The sequence below is a fragment of the Panulirus ornatus genome, chromosome 56 (assembly GCF_036320965.1).
Source record: "Panulirus ornatus isolate Po-2019 chromosome 56, ASM3632096v1, whole genome shotgun sequence".
NCBI classification, from domain to species: domain Eukaryota; kingdom Metazoa; phylum Arthropoda; class Malacostraca; order Decapoda; family Palinuridae; genus Panulirus; species Panulirus ornatus.
This window is the reverse complement of record NC_092279.1, coordinates 21,381,818-21,399,874: the sequence shown is the minus strand read 5'-3', so window position 1 is coordinate 21,399,874 and position 18,057 is coordinate 21,381,818. Positions and strand designations below refer to the sequence as shown.

The 18,057-nt window shown below is 39.4% G+C and overlaps 1 protein-coding gene across 4 annotated transcripts in view; it reads right to left on the bottom strand.

Moving 5' to 3' along the window:
* LOC139766005 (FHF complex subunit HOOK-interacting protein 1B-like) overlaps positions 1 to 18,057 on the bottom strand; it is a 61,234-nt gene that overhangs the window by 25,412 nt on the left and 17,765 nt on the right. For 2 of the 4 annotated variants that reach the window (XM_071694057.1, XM_071694055.1), the window contains exon 8: positions 11,815 to 11,865. The exons of the other annotated variants lie outside the window; for them this stretch is intronic. In XM_071694057.1, the coding sequence (XP_071550158.1) occupies positions 11,815 to 11,865 (51 nt within the window). The remainder of the gene's footprint in view (positions 1 to 11,814; positions 11,866 to 18,057) is intronic. 4 annotated transcript variants of the gene reach the window in all.

Below are 18,057 nucleotides of genomic sequence, written 5' to 3'. Positions count from 1 at the left end.
CTTGCACACCTTTCACCCTCCTGTATGTTCAAGCCGCAATGGCTCAAAATCTTTTTCACTCCATCCTTTGTTTAATATATATATATATATATATATATATATATATATATATATATATATATATATATATATTTTTTTTGCTTTGTCGCTGTCTCCCGCGTTTGCAAGGTAGCGCAAGGAAACAGACGAAAGAAATGGCCCAACCCACCCCCATACACATGTATATACATACGTCCACACACGCAAATATACATACCTACACAGCTTTTCATGGTTTACCCCAGACGCTTCACATGCCCTGATTCAATCCACTGACAGCACGTCAACCCCGTATACCACATCGATCCAATTCACTCTATTCCTTGCCCTCCTTTCACCCTCCTGCATGTTCAGGCCCCGATCACACAAAATCTTTTTCACTCCATCTTTCCACCTCCAATTTGGTCTCCCACTTCTCCTCGTTCCCTCCACCTCCGACACACATATCCTCTTGGTCAATCTTTCCTCACTCATTCTCTCCATGTGCCCAAACCATTTCAAAACACCCTCTTCTGCTCTCTCAACCACGCTCTTTTGATTTCCACACATCTCTCTTACCCTTACGTTACTTACTTGATCAAACCACCTCACACCACACATTCTCCTCAAACATCTCATTTCCAGCACATCCACCCTCCTCCACACAACTCTATCTATAGCCCACGCCTCGCAACCATATATATATATATATATATATATATATATATATATATATATATATATATATATATATATATATATATATATATATAAAACAAACTTGTTCACCATTTCCAGCATTACTGACGTAGTGCCAGGAACAAATGAAGAAAGGCATCTTTCAGAGAAATTGGTCCTGGAGTAATTATATATTGTAAAAACATAGGTACCTTGAAATAACAATCAATCCTTCCGGTATGAAGTGTTCCATCTTTTGTAATATATGTCAAGATGAAAATTACACTATACACAATGTTTTGTGAAAATAACAAATAATTACCTCATCTCCCATGCACATAATAAGCTAAATATTCTTTTTTTCATGCACAAAAAAATTATAATAACATCTAACATGGCTTTATGAACTTCCAAAGCTAGCAATGAGTTTCTGAATATGCAACAAGCTATCTATCTATCCACCATCATTACTTTAATCCCAACTATACCCCCTCCTCCCACCATATACAGTACTGTCCTCAACAATGTATATTTTTCATATCCAACATATCCACCATCTTCCATACATATACAGCACTGCTGGGACTATTATATCATTTAACCTATCTATCTTTGCTCTCACTGACAGTGGCCTCTAGAACTACACAGGTCACAGACGGTGACTAATAGGGGTCACTTGCATTTACATTACTAAATGATTGAAATAAATGAGCCAAGTAAGGAATATTCATTCTCCTCAAAAGCTAAGGTTTAGGTGTCTCAATGTGTTTGAGTGTCATCAAGATAAGAAGAAAAAGTGAGATACATAATATGTTTGAGAGGAACCTGGATATTCTAGATGTGACTGAAAAAAAGCTCAAGGGTAAGGGGAAAGAGTGGTCTGGGAAAGTCTTGGGAGAAAGTTAAGGATTAGTGTGAGGAGGAGGGTGAGATGTAAGGAATGAGTAGCGTTTTTGCTGATGGAGGATTTTTGAGAATATGAATGAAGATTGTAAAGAAGTGTGTTCCAGACTGATGTGGGTAAAAATGAAAGGGGATTACACCAGGCAGATGATCATTAGTGCTTATTGCACCTGGCCACAAAAAGGGTGAAGAAGAGACAAGTATTTTCAGAGCAGTTGAGATTGTGTGTTACTAGTTTTGAAGCATGAGATCAGGTATTAGTGTTGGGTGACTTGATTGTGTGAGTTATGTGGCAGTTGAGGGTATAAACGCAGCATGGGGTATTCAGTGATGTGAATGGAAATGGTGAACAGCTTGAGGAGTTATGTGCTGAGAAAGGATAAATGATTAGGAATACCTGTTACAAAAAGTCATACCTAAATCTATATGGAGTACAAAAAATGGCACAGGGGCTCAATTGAATTATGAACTAAGTGTCTCAAGATTTATCTGCAGAGATTGTGAGAAGAATGGCAAAAGGGAGGAGTAAATGACGTTAGGATAGTGAGTGACGAATAAGAGACTACGGAAACAGTGCTGGCATGTGTGAGAGAAGTGTGTGGTACGGAGGTGGAAGGTAAGCGGGTGAGAAAGGGCAGTGGGTGGCAAGATGAAGTTATGTAGCTCATGAAAAAGAAAAGAGAGATTTATAGGTTTTACAGGGAAAGAGTGCAAGTGATTGGAGATGTACAAGAGAAAGTAGTGGGTGGTCAAGAGGAATGTGCAGGGGTGAAAAAGATGTGTAGTATGCAGAAGGTAGGAGGTAGGCAGGTGGGAAAGGGTAGTGGGTGGCAAGATGAAGAAGTCAAGTAGCTAGTGGAAAAGAAACGAGAGATGTATGAGCTTTCCTTACAGGGAAAGAGTGCAAGTGACTGGAGATGTACAAGAGAAAGTGGTGAGTGGTCCTGTGGTCAAGAGGAAGGTGCAGGGCTTGAAAAACGATGTATGGTATGCAGAAGGTGGAGGGTAGGCAGGTGAGAAAGGGAAGTGAGGTAAGATGAAGAATTCAAGTAGCAAGTGGTAAAGAAGAGAGACGTATGGGCCTTACTTACAGGGAAAGAGTGCAAGTGATTGGAGATGTACAAGAGAAAGTGGTGGGTGGCCAAGAGGAAGGTGCAGGGGTTGAAAAAGATGGCAAGTGAAAGATGAGGTGAGTGAGCATCAGCCAACTTCAAGGAGAATAAAAAGATGTTTTGTAGGGATGGTAGTAGCGTGAAAAAACAAGGGTAAGTGATAACATTGGGGAAAGGGTAAATGGATTGGTGATAACAGGCAGTGATGAGGTGAAGAGATGGAGCAAGTATATTGAAGGACTGCTGAATGGGTTTGATGACAGGGTGGCAGATGTAGGGTTGGATAGTATGGCATACAAAGGAAGAGAGTTATAGCAAGTCGTTTGATGAAGAGAGAAGTGGTGGTTAAACCCGTGCATTGTATGAAATATGACAAGGAGGTTGGAGTGGAAGGGACTCAAGTTGAATTTCAAATGAAAGTGGGTGACAGTATGGCTGACTGTTTCATTAGAATTTTCATTATATGTACTGATCATGGTGAGGTGCCTGAGGACTGGCAGAATGCATGTATAGTGCTAATGCATAAAGGCAAGGGGGTACAAAGATGAGCATTTGAATTACAGAGGTATAAGTGTTGATTGTACCGAGTAAGTTGTTTGGGATAAAGGTGATTATGAGGGTGAAGGCTTGCACGGTGCATCATATTAAGCAGGACCAGTGTGGCTTCGGGAGTGGTAATTGATGTATGGATCAGGTGCTTGCTTTGGAGAATGTGTACATGACATTTACAATTCTGGAGAAACCATGTAAAAAAGTTGATATAGATGCCATATGAAAGTTCTTATATATATCTGGTGTGGGAAGAAAGCTACTAGGAGCAGTTACAAGGTTTTGTCAAGAGTGTAAGGCATGTGTTTGAACAGGAAGAGAGAATGAGTGGTTCCAGGTGACAGCTGGTCAGTGGGAAGGGTGTCTGTTGTCACATGGCTGTTTAAACTGTTTATGGATGGGGTGGTGGCTTTTTAATGTTTATGGACAGGGTGGTGAGGGAGGTAAATACAAGGATCTTGGAGAGAGGGGTAAGTATGCAGTCTGTAGGGATAAGAGGGGTCTGGGAAGTAAATCAGTAGTTGTTTGCTGATGACAGCACTGGTGGCAGATATGAGTGAGAAACTTCAAAAGATGATGACTGAATGTGGGAGTGTATGAAAAGAGAAAGTTGAGAGTAAATTTGAAAAAAAATCAAGGTTATTAGGCTTAGCAGTGCAGAGAGAGAGGTTACACTAATACCACTACTGGTGTTCAGGATACGTTCCGGGAAAATGGAGCCCTAAGAAAACAGCTCTCAATGGGGTCATTATACCAATGCATATATGGAGATGCTTAGCGGATGACATTACTTTTTACTTATGAGATACACACAATATTCAATATGAGGGTTATAGGTATCAATAAACACAGATTATTACAGTGACATATCTTTACTGGTTAATAAATAAAAAAATAAATAGTGTACAATATTGTATCATGAATGAATCATTCAATGAAGAGTGATGATTGTAGTAGAATAATGAAAGGCAGCATGTTGGTAAGACACAGTGGGTGGGTAGAAAGGAGGCGGGAGGCAGTGGATATCATGCGTCTCTGCTCTGGCTGAAGCTAATCCACCTCTGCATCACTGAAATTATGATTTACATGATGGTAATAAGAGGAACTGGTGATGATAGAGGTGATGGTGTTGTTGGTGAGAGATTCTGGTAAGTGGTTAGGAAGTGATGTGTCTACTGGCTTCTCTGTATTGTACTAACAGGGGAGAGCACTCAATGTTGACTGGATGTGAGCTTATGTATATACAGTGCTTTGACTTGCCAAGCGTGGATAAAAAAAAAAAAGCTGCTTTCAGCTTATTGTGAGTGTTTGGAATAGTGACTTTTGACTTCTTATATGGATTTCCATAATTTTTTTCTAGTAAAATTAGAGCTACAATGAAGTGCTATAATGAAGCAGGGCTCTAAAGGGTAGTGCTAACCAGGTATCAGAGTAGTTGAGGCGCTAGTCTCAATGGATAAACTTGGAAGAAGTGGAGTGATTTAGATATCAGTAAGTTAAAAAAGCATCATAGGTGAGTAACAGGGTGGTTAGAGGGTAGGGTTCTGAAAGCATTGAGGAATGTGTGGAAGAGTGGTTGCTATCTGGGAAAGCAAAAATAGGTAAGTCTGAAGCTATTAGTAGTCCAAATGATGTATGGATGCAGGGCATAAGGAACTGATGAGAATGTATGGAGAAGGGTGAATGTGATGGAAATGAAATAAGAGAACAATATGTGGAGTGAGTTGATCAAGTGAGTAATAATGGAGAGAGAGACATGCAGTAATAAGAATAGTATGGTTGAGAGAGTTGAAGATGGTGTGTTTAAATAGTTAGGACATATAGAGAAAAGTGAGTGAAAATAGGTTGGCAAAGAGACTGTGTGTCAGAAGTGAAGGGAACAAAGAGAAGGGGTAGACCAACTTGGAGAATGAAGGATTGTGAAAAAGTCTTTGAGTGCTCAGGGACTAAACATGCAGAAGGGAGAAAGATGTGCACAAGAAAGTGAATTCGAGCAATGTGGTATTACATTAAAGGTGATGTGCTCTCAATGGACTGCACCAAGGAATATGAAGCAGCTCAGGAAAACCATGGAAATGTTTGTGAAGGCCTGATTTTGGATAAGGGGGCTGTGGTTTCAGAGCATTACACATGATAGGTAGAAGATGGATGTGAGTGAGAGGTCTTTTCTTCACCTGATCCTGGCAGTATCTCGCCAATGAGGGAAACAGCGAACAAGTGTGAATGAGAAGAAAGACTCATATTTACATACTGCTAATAAATACCTAAACTTTGCTTTCATAACATAAAAATGTGTCAAATCTAATACAAAAACATTCATGATAACTGCAATACTCTAAAATGGTAAAATATAGAACAAGCGCCTCTGTTAAAAATGAATGAAAGCAATTCATTAACAGAATGTTGACTACTACTACTGCTCCTTTACCTGTCCTCAGGCTAACAAGCTGAGCACTTCATGGAAAGCTGAAATAAAAGCAAAAATCTGAAGAATTTAACATATACAACTGGTCATGCACAAACTCACCGTTTGATAAATTACATGTCATAAGGCTGATTTCCCTAAACCACAACAAGGAAGCACCACCTATATTCCTGCTCCAGTATAGACCTTTACTGTAATGCTGGGGTTGGTTAGATTACCTTGAATAGTTAAGTGGGATGAAAGGAAGGCATGGTCACACAATTAAACAGAATCTTTTTTTTTTTTCAAAATATTTTCTCTACCAGAGGAAGTCTGAACTTAAGTTTACAAGAAGCTTCTGCAAAAGGAAAGGAAACTGTTCAACTTGAACAAAATTTTCTTTCTCTTTTCTTTATGAACATATTAACCTACTCTGAGCAGAAGTAATATCAATCTCTCCACATAAATCCATTACCTAGTTACCAGTTCAGAGCAATATTCTTTTCAAACTTCATATTTCATATTTCCCCATCAGAACCGGGCATAAAGAAGACAATCATGGTGCATGTGCCGACTTCTTGTAGTTATGTTCTAAGGAAAACATTAAGATAACCTGTAACACAAAATAATAAAAGATATAACCTATTCTATTTCTATTTTGCTTTGTTGCTGTCTCCCGCGTTAGCGAGGTAGCGCAAGGAAACAGACGAAAGAATGGCCCAACCCATCCACACACACATGTATATACTTACATGTCCACACACACACATATAAATACCTATATATCTCAATGTATACATATATATCCACACACAGACATATACATATATACACATGTACATAATTCATACTGTCTGCCTTTATTCATTCCCATTGCCACCCCGCCACACATGAAATAACAACCCCCTCCCCCCTCATGTGCGTGAGGTAGCGCCAGGAAAAGACAACAAAAGATATAACCAGTCCCTAAAATTCTTGTCATTAATATATCATAATTCTAATATTCACCTCACTGGCCAAAACAGATAATAAAATACCAAAAGCTAATACCAATGAATCTGGGATAACTACAACTGATGTACTGAAAGAAAAAATTTTCAAAGCAACTCCTCAATATAACCTTATTTCATAGAATAACCTATAAAAGCAGTATGATTCTAGGCTGTTATGATTAGAACAAATCAGTTCATCTGCCAAGGGTAAAGTCGGTACATTTGTCTTTTAACTTTTTTATGGTTCCAAACTGCATGCACTGCTCATCTACTGAAGGTCCTGTCATAGCACCCAACCATCCGCATTCAGCTGAGCCAAGAAATTGGTATACTTTTGGTGAAAAGTGGAATTCTTTTTTACCAAAATGAAGATTTTATCAATCATCTTTTTTCATGCTTGTTCAATCTTTCCTGTGTTAGCAAGGAAGCCTTATTCACTCACTCTAACTCTCTGCCTGTCATGTATAATGCACCAAAATCACATCCCTATACCAACAATCTGGCTCCACAGACCTTTCTTAAGTTTATCCTGATATTTTCATATACCCTGATTCAATCCACAGACAGCGTATTACCACCTGCTTACCACATCACTCAAATTCACCTTATCCCACATTGCCTTACAATTCCACCATGTTTAGGCTCTAAACACTCAAAGTTTTTTGTTTCATCATTCCATCTCCTATTCAGTTCCCCCTTCTCTTCTAACAAATATAACCATTTCAGTACATCCTCTTTGGCTTTCTCAACCCATTCTTCTTATTACCACAACTGTCTCTTACCCTATCATTTCTTTCTCAATGAACCCTCTTCATGCCACATAATGTCCTTATACATTTCAATTCCATTACATTCACCCTTTTCCATGCTTCCTCATCTAAAGCCAACATCTCACATCCATGCAACACAGCAGGACTAGTATACCATGAAACATTCTCACCTTTGCCCTCTTTTTCTACACATTCTTCAAAGTGCCCATGACCTATGCCCGCTTTCCCCAACCTACAGCTCACTTCAGCAGCCATGGTTCCATCTACTGCCTTGTCCATTCACAGGTACCTAAATTGTTTGTTGATTCTTGAGCTCTGTTAGGATGCCAGGCATCACAAGAACATGTGACAGCCTGTTGCATATCAACTTAGTACATTTCTTCTTTATTTCATTAATTTACAATGTTCTCTCTCAATACATGCACATAGATTTACACTGATTTACAATAATCAAATGGTGCAATATTATCTTTTGTTCCTTTAGATCTAAGATGACAATTTAAATAGAAATTTCAAGAGAAAACAAAACACAGCTTCATCACTGCCATCAGTCTGAGACAGCACTTTCAGCTGCCATGATTCAGTAAAAAAAAGATTGGCCACTTACACACAAAAAACAATATCACTTCAAATGCCTAAGAACATGGGCACAAAGTTTTTTCATTTGTTGACCAAGTGGGTACTAAACTCAGATTGGTGGGCAGTGACCAAGTTATGCTTTGTTTCATCTTACAATTTCTATGTAAACTGTCTTTCTATATGCAAAGGCACAAAATAGAATACTGCACCATCACATTACTGCACATCAGTATAAAACTATGTGTATGTGTGGTGTAGAGAACATTGCAAGTCAGTAAAATAAAGAATATATGCAACAAAGCGATGTGCAACTAGCTGTCTTCTGTTTACCAGATGCCTAGCGACCCAGACCAAAGTCAAGAATTAACAGACTGTTCTGTTACATTCCAACCTCATTTTGATGGGTCCTTAGCTTACCAGACAAAATTTGCAATATTACGAACTTTTATGGATATGTCTATAAGATCACAAACTTAGTTTGCTGGGGTCCAAAAGTTCCATTAAATGCCAAATTCTGATAAAATAAAGTCCATAAGAGCTGAGGTCTATTGTATCTGAATGAACCCACAATTAGTGGTAATTTCATTATGTGCACTCTTAATTACTTGGCACTTGAGCAAACAATTAGCCATCCACCAAATAATCCGAAGATGCAAGTATCAGTCATCTATTTTCTTTTCTTTTTTTTTTTGTCGCTGTCTCCCGCGTTTGTGAGGTAGCGCAAGGAAACAGACGAAAGAAATGGCCCAACCCACCCCCATACACATGTATATACATACGTCCACACACGCAAATATACATACCTACACAGCTTTCCATGGTTTACCCCAGACGCTTCACATGCCCTGATTCAATCCACTGACAGCACGTCAACCCCGGTATACCACATCTATCCAGTTCACTCTATTCCTTGCCCTCCTTTCACCCTCCTGCATGTTCAGGCCCCGATCACACAAAATCTTTTTCACTCCATCCTTCCACCTCCAATTTGGTCTCCCACTTCTCCTCATTCCCTCCACCTCCGACACATATATCCTCTTGGTCAATCTTTCCTCACTCATTCTCTCCATGTGCCCAAACCATTTCAAAACACCCTCTTCTGCTCTCTCAACCACGCTCTTTTTATTTCCACACATCTCTCTTACCCTTACGTTACTTACTCGATCAAACCACCTCACACCACACATTGTCCTCAAACATCTCATTTCCAGCACATCCATCCTCCTGTGCACAACTCTATCCATAGCCCACGCCTCGCAACCATACAACATTGTTGGAACCACTATTCCTTCAAACATACCCATTTTTGCTTTCCGAGATAATGTTCTCGACTTCCACACATTCTTAAAGGCTCCCAGGATTTTCGCCCCCTCCCCCACCCTATGATCCACTTCCGCTTCCATGGTTCCATCCGCTGCCAGATCCACTCCCAGATATCTAAAACACTTTACTTCCTCCAGTTTTTCTCCATTCAAACTTACCTCCCAATTGACTTGACCCTCAACCCTACTGTACCTAATAACCTTGCTCTTATTCACATTTACTCTTAACTTTCTTCTTTCACACACTTTACCAAACTCAGTCACCAGCTTCTGCAGTTTCTCACATGAATCAGCCACCAGCGCTGTATCATCAGCGAACAACAACTGACTCACTTCCCAAGCTCTCTCATCTACAACAGACTTCATACTTGCCCCTCTTTCCAAAACTCTTGCATTCACCTCCCTAACAACCCCATTCATAAACAAATTAAACAACCATGGAGACATCACACACCCCTGCCGCAAACCTACATTCACTGAGAACCAATCACTTTCCTCTCTTCCTACACGTACACATGCCTTACATCCTCGATAAAAACTTTTCACTGCTTCTAACAACTTGCCTCCCACACCATATATTCTTAATACCTTCCACAGAGCATCTCTATCAACTCTATCATATGCCTTCTCCAGATCCATAAATGCTACATACAAATCCATTTGCTTTTCTAAGTATTTCTCACATACATTCTTCAAAACAAACACCTGATCCACACATTCTCTACCACTTCTGAAACCACACTGCTCTTCCCCAATCTGATGCTCTGTACATGCCTTCACCCTCTCAATCAATACCCTCCCATATAATTTACCAGGAATACTCAACAAACTTATACCTCTGTAATTTGAGCACTCACTCTTATCCCCTTTGCCTTTGTACAATGGCACTATGCACACATTCCGCCAATCCTCAGGCACCTCACCATGAGTCATACATACATTAAATAACCTTACCAACCAGTCAATAATAGTCACCCCCTTTTTTAATAAATTCCACTGCAATACCATCCAAACCTGCTGCCTTGCCGGCTTTCATCTTCCGCAAAGCTTTTACTACCTCTTCTCTGTTTACCAAATCATTTTCCCTAACCCTCTCACTTTGCACACCACCTCGACCAAAACACCCTATATCTGCCACTCTATCACCAAACACATTCAACAAACCTTCAAAATACTCATTCCATCTCCTTCTCACATCACCACAACTTGTTATCACCTCCCCATTTGCGCCCTTCACTGAAGTTCCCATTTGCTCCCTTGTCTTACGCACTTTATTTACCTCCTTCCAGAACATCTTTTTATTCTCCCTAAAATTTAATGATACTCTCTCACCCCAACTCTCACTTGCCTTCTTTTTCACCTCTTGCACCTTTCTCTTGACCTCCTGTGTCTTTCTTTTACACATCTCCCACTCAATTGCATTTTTTCCCTGCAAAAATCATCCAAATGCCTCTCAGTCATCTATCTATCTATATCTCTGATGCCTGTTCCCACCTGGAACTCCCTCAAGGGGGTAGCCACAGCAATAGAGTCTCCATAACTATTGAAATCCAGTGCTGTTTCTTTGCCTTTTGGTCCTCACTCTTAACAGGCCACTGGTTGAGGGTAACTCTAAAACAGTATTAATTCCATGCCTGATCTCATATGCACTGAAAAATTTCCTTCATATAGCCAAAGATGCAGGCAATCATTTTCCTGAAATAAACATGCACAATATATATGTATGGATATAGTGAAAGGGCAAAAATTGGATTTGGGGGTATGGCAAGACCTGAAGCAAAAATGTAGGCAGTGCTACCTGGTGGCTGTTTGAGGTAATGGTCCTTAAAAGATTGACACATAACAATAACTTTTGTAGATTAAGTTTCATTAAAAGTTCAACAGTTTTGTACCAGTTCTTCAATCTTTTCCACCTAGAAAAAATGAGAGCAATGGTACTACTCAACAAGCTGCTATAACACAAAAAAATCTTGCCGTGCCTGAAGAGGCTCCTACCTAATATTCCTCATGACTACTACTTCCTAATGCTCCTACATACTATTTGTATCTACTGTTTCTAACTAATAATCCTGCCTAAACGTTCCTACCTACTACTTCTACCTACTGCTCCTACCATTTTGCCAAAAGGCAGGGTTAGCACATATTGCACACTGCAGGAAAATCTAGTTATGAATAATGAGGTGTGAGACAAGTGTTGTCAAGTGTTACATGTGACAAGGAGAGATTGTATGCTGTGGACAGAACGCCAGTAGTCCACATGTTAGTGAGGCAGAAAGAAAAGACAGCTACCTGGGTCAGAGGAGGGCAACTTGACAACCACTAAAGTGCTGGCTCACTAAGCAGATGTCGCTAACCCTCTTGATACCCAGACGGGTAGTACTGGTAATATACCTCCCTGGTCGTTGGCTGCCTACCAACTACTACCTTCAGAAAAATCTTGCTTTATACAAGAAAGGTTGTGCAAACCAGAAGCCAGACTATACTGACCAGAAAAACAGGAGTGTTGTGTGCTTGAACATCCCCATTGACTGCATCACCCTGTGAGCGCCAACAGTTGGTACCAAGTCATGTAAAGGTCCAAGAAAGCAAATAAGAGATAGGCCCAATCACATGATCCACACAAACCCCAAACACAAAAGATGCAAAAGAAAATATGAAAAACAATACTACCAGTACTAGTATGATCAAGGAAGAAAAGCCAGAAAATTTCTTTTAATATAACTATCATCCCACACTGACCCTGTTTGGCAATTAAGCATTGCAAAGATATATCAGAGACACTTTAATAATTCTGATATAAAGTAGTTTAATCAATTGAACTGGATGTGGGAATCTAAGCAGAAACATTAATCTATTAACACATCTTTAACAAGAAGTAAAATAACTGACAGTACAATCTACAGCAAATGTAAAACTTTCCTCTAAATCCATGACATATTACATTTGGAATGTATAGTAAAACCTCACTTTATAATTCTGGAATGAGTGATTCTCACTCTGGTAAAAATTCCTTGGCTGTCTTTACTTTCTCACATTAGCATCTATCCCCATTCCCTATTCCAGTATCTCCTTAACTCAAATTCTATCTTACTAACAGCTCTGTCTTTTCTTTTCACATTTCTAACAATGATCTCTACCATTTTGTAATTCAGTTTGTGCTTTTCCTATAACAAATAAACCTCTTGCATGCCTCAAGGACTTTGAGTCTCTAATTTCAATTTCATCTGTTCAAAGTTAATGGCCGACTAAGTTATCCTTCCCAATATTCATAATTCAAGTTGCTTTGATTTTTTTTTGACCTTACAGTTCAAAGATATTCACACAAAATGAAGAAAAATCACTTGATATATATTTTCCATCCACTACTTTCACTGGATTAACTTGCAGATGTTTTGTAGACATTTCAGCACAATGCACTAAAAAGTATAAGAGAAGGGCCTGAGTGATGAGTTGCAACTGCACATTTTATTGTTTGTTTTCCCTACACCAAAATATTAATCACCAATTATCATGGTCAGTCACTGATAATTTTTTTCATAACAACAAAACTATAAAAGTTTGTTAAATTATCAGCAACACTACTCAGATGTAGTGTTTTCAAGGTCTGGCAAACGCTGGCAACACTGCCTCCACTTTTGCTGCAAAATTTCTCCATCTCATCCAGGTTAACTTTTGATGCTGAAAGTGTCAGTGTCCATAAAATAATTGAGGCTTATCTCCTAATCCTCTTACACTCGTCAGCAGCCATTTAAGTTCCTTCCTAGAAAACCCAAATAAATGTGCTCTCATCAATGTGGCTGAAGGAGGACCAACTGTAGGGAGAAATTAATGCACACTGCCACTTCAGTCACCTAGGTACACTGGTTTGATGTACAGCATTGAAATCAAAGTATGATTATCAATGCATAAATATCCATTTAGAGGCATCACTCAGCTCACATAAATATCCATGTGGAGATGTAAAGGGATTAAGTCTTATCTCTCAACTATATTTGTAACTAATACTATAATCACTCTTGAAATCTTTTTAACAATCTTATATTTCCAAACTTGCTTGCTGTTTTCCAAGCAGAGAGGGAACACTAGGAACAGAATGCAGAAAGGCCTCATTTGCTCACATCCAATCTCTAGCTGACCTTTGTGGTGCACTGACACACAAAGCCCCCATCTACAGAGCTATCCCACAGACCTTTCCACAGTTTCACTTGACCACTTCATATACCCTGGTTCAGCCCAATGACAGCAAATCATCCACTACCATTCCCTCTATCTCAAGTATAACACACATTTTCTTCCAAGTTCTGGTCCCAATCACTCAAAGCATCTTTCAAATCATCCTTGGTCTCCCTTCTCTCCTTCCCTCCACTTCTGACACATGTACTCCCTTAAGCATTCAACCTTTCCTAACTCATCCCTTCCATATATCTAAACCATTCCAACAACACTTCTTCAGCTTTCTCAACCATACTCTTCATTCAATAACATATATCTCATCCTACCATTTGTTACTCTACCAACTCTCCTCACACAACATACTGTTTTCCAGCATCTAATTTCCACCACATCCACCCTCTTCCTTAAGGCAGCACCTCACATCCATACAAGATGGGCAGGACCAATATTCCATCACTTTTGCTATGAATGACCGAGACCTTTCTTTCAACACACTTCCTGATGCACCTAAGATGTCTGCCCCTTCACCAATGCTACATCTTACTTCAGCTCCCATGGTTCCATCTGCTACCATGTCCGTTTCTAAGTATATAAAACACTCCATTTTGGCCTGGTTCTCACCATTCAAACTCATGCTCCAACCGACCTGTTTTACTCCTCTGCTAAAAATATGATATTCACATGTGAAATACAACACACTGTATAATTTCATCAATTATGTGTAGAATACTTCAAACTGAAACTGATGCTAATGCTTGGTAACACCTATTATTTTGTTTATTTTCTCATATTTTTCTCTGAATATGCAACTGATTACCAATTTATGCATTACCTACAGAAGAAGAATGTAACGAAAGTATACATGAAAAATACAATCAATGATATCTTTATGATGATTGTGTGTTGAATCACTTAAACCAATATAACTAATGCTCGGTAAGACTTCCACTCATATAATCTATTTTCTCCAACATTTTTCTGAATATATTTTCTTCAGGGAAATAACGCAAATGACTAGGAGATGTATAAAAGAAAGAGGCAGGAGGTCAAGAGAAAGGTGCAAGAGGTGAAAAAGAGGGCAAATGAGAGTTGGGGTGAGAGAGTATCATTAAATCTTAGGGAGAATAAAAAGATGCTTTGGAAGGAGGTGAATAAAGTGCGTAAGACAAGGGAACAAATGGGAACATCAGTGAAGGGGGCTAATGGGGAGGCGATAACAAGTAGTAGTGATGTGAGAAGGAGATGAAGTGAGTATTTTGAAGGTTTGTTGAATGTGTTTGATGTAAGAGTGGCAGATATAGGGTGTTTTGGTTGAGGTGGTGTGCAAAGTGAGAGGGTTAGGGAAAATGATTTGGTAAACAGAGAAGAGGTAGTAAATGCTTTGGGGAAGATGAAAGCCAGTAAGGCAGTGGGCTTGGATGGTACTGCAGTGGAATTTATTAAAAGAGGGGGTGACTGTATTGTTGACTGGTTGGTAAGGTTATTTAATATATGTATGACTCATGGTGAGGTGCCTGAGGATTGGCGGAATGCTTGCATAGTGCCATTGTACAAAGGCAAAGGCGATAAAAGTGAGTGCTCAAATTACAGACGTATAAGTTTGTTGAGTATTCCTGGTAAATTATATGGGAGGGTATTGATTGAGAGGGTGAAGGCATGTATAGAGCATCAGATTGGGGAAGAGCAGTGTGGTTTCAGAAGTGGTAGAGGATGTGTGGATCAGGTGTTTGCTTTGAAGAATGTATGTGAGAAATACTTAGAAAAGCAAATGGATTTGTATGTAGCATTTATGGATCTTGAGAAGGCATATGATAGAGTTGATAGAGATGTTAGAAGCAGTAAAAATTTTTTATCAAGGATGTAAGGCATGTGTACGTGTAGGAAGAGAGGAAAGTGATTGGTTCTCAGCGAATGTTGGTTTGTGGCAGGGGTGCGTGATGTCTCCATGGTTGTTTAATTTGTTTATGGATGGAGTTGTTAGGGAGATGAATGCAAGACTTTTGGAAAGAGGGGCAAGTATGCAGTCTAATGTGGATGAGAGAGCTTGGGAAGTGAGTCAATTGTTGCTCGCTGATGATACAGTGCTGGTGGCTGATTCGGGTGAGAAACTGCAGAAGCTGGTGACTAAGTTTGGTAAAGTGTGTGAAGGAAGAAAGCTGAGAGTAAATGTGAATAAGAGCAAGTTTATTAGGTACAGTAGTGTTGAAGGACAAGTCAATTGGGAGGTAAGTTTGAATGGAGAAAAACTGGAGAATGTGAAGTGTTTTAGATATCTCAGAGTGGATTTGGCAGCGGATGGAATCATGGAATCAGAAGTGAGTCACAGGGTGGGGGGGGGGACGAAAGTTCTGGAAGCGTTGAAAAATGTGTGGAAGTCGAGAACGTTATCTTGATAAGTAAAAATGGGTATGTAAGAGATGTGTGGTAATAAAAGGAGGGTGGTTGAGAGAGCAAAAGAGGGTGTTTTGAAATGGTTTGGTCACATGGAGAGAATGAGAGAGGAGAGATTGACAAAGAGGATATATGTGTCAGAGGTGGAAGGAACAAGAAAGAGGATATATGTGTCAGAGGTGGAAGGAACAAGAAGTGGGAGACCAAATTGGAGGTGGAAAGATGGAGTGAAAAAGATTTTGAGTGATCGGGGCCTAAACATGCAGGAGGGTGAAAGGTGTGCAAGGAATAGAATGAATTGAAACGATATGGTATACTGGGGTCGACGTGCTGTCAATGGATTGAACCAGGGCATGTGAAGCGTCTGGGGTAAACCATGGAAAGTTTTGTGGGGCCTGGATGTGGAAAGGGAGCTGTGGTTTCGGTGCATTATACATAACAGCTAGAGACTGAGAGTGAGCGAATGGGGCCTTTGTTGTCTTCTCCTAGCGCTACCTCGCGCACATGCGGAGGGAGGGGGCTGTCATTTCATGTGTGACGGGGTGGCAACAGGAATGAATAAGGGCGGACTATGAATTATGTAAATGTGTATATATGTATATGTCTGTGTGTGTGTATATATATGTATACATTGAGATGTATAGGTATGTATTTGTGCATGTGTGGACATGTATATATATACATGTATATGTGGGTGGGTTGGGCCTTTCTTTCATTTGTTTCCTTGCGCTACCTCGCTAACACGGGAGACAGTGACAAAGTATAAGTATAATAAATTTTCTTCATACTTGTTTATCCTTTCCCACATTGGCAAGATAGTGCCAAGAACAGATGAAGAAACAACAACATTCACATATATTCATTCTCTAGCTGTCATGTGTAATGCACCGAATGGATAATCAATGAATTCATGAATATGTAACAAACTTCTGAAGAGAACTGTGAAGCAAAAAAATATGAAAAAACAGTTTACCATATCACCAAAGGCAGGCAGGAGTTAGGTAAAGAGTCCTCTCCTTGGTACGAGAGAGGCCCCAAAATAGCCAAACATACCACTATAGTAGTGTATTGGTCAACAGACTGAACCAGGGAACATAAGCAGGAAGGAGAAACAATGGAAACATCTGTGGGACCTGGTTGTAAGTAGGTGGCTGCTCTTTGGTGCAATACACATGACTGTAGGAGAAAGGGTGAAGGCAAATGAGGCCTTCTTCATTTCATGGCGCTTCCTAACTAATGTGGAAAACAGCAAACCTTTGACAAAACATTGTATGCCACGCAAATTACCTGATTTACATCCGACAGAAAATCAGAGAAGCTTTGTACCCAATCACAGAAAAAACAATAATTTCCTACTAGTGCTCTCACCAGATTGGTCTCCCAAACACTGAGATCATCTTTAATATCAAATTAATGAAAACAAAAAGTATTTCTGTTGTACAATGAAAAACCATATATGAATATCAAAATAATCGAAAGGCAAGTGACAACCTCCTTAACTTGCTCAAGGAGAAATAAAAAGTTTCTGGTAGAAGTGTATTAGTAAGATATCTCCCTGGGTAAGATGAGGATTACACAATTTGTTTCTTGGTTGTTTTATTATGCCTATACAAATTTCTTTCATTTCATGAAATTAATTATTGTTGTGTTATCATTTTGACATTCAACCCTTCCCTTCCGTCCCAAATACCCTTGGGCTTAGCTTTTAACTAATTATTAACCCAAGTTAACTCAGATCACTTACATTCTACATATCACTGTCTCGAGATAACTCATGGTATTCCAGACATATCTTTTATCATTCCCAGGATACAAGACAAGAGCACTGTAAAAGTCTTTTCTCTTCATATATAACACTTATTTACACCTGCAAAGGACAGCCTGGTGAGGTGTCTCTCTGAGGAGATGCAAGCATCTGCTTCATCTTAGCTTGCTTTTACACAGATTTTCTCACCACTAATATGCTGAGTGATGATGAATATGACAGTGATGACTATGCAGACACACAAATAAAGATAATATCTCAACTACTGAGAAGAAAAGCTCCGAATCAGATAGTCCAACAAACAAAGTCAAAGCAAAGCATCTCTTGTGGAGGTGCAAGCATTTGCTTTAATTCTGCCTTTCCACTACTTTTTCACATTCAGTAGGCCAAGTAATGATAAA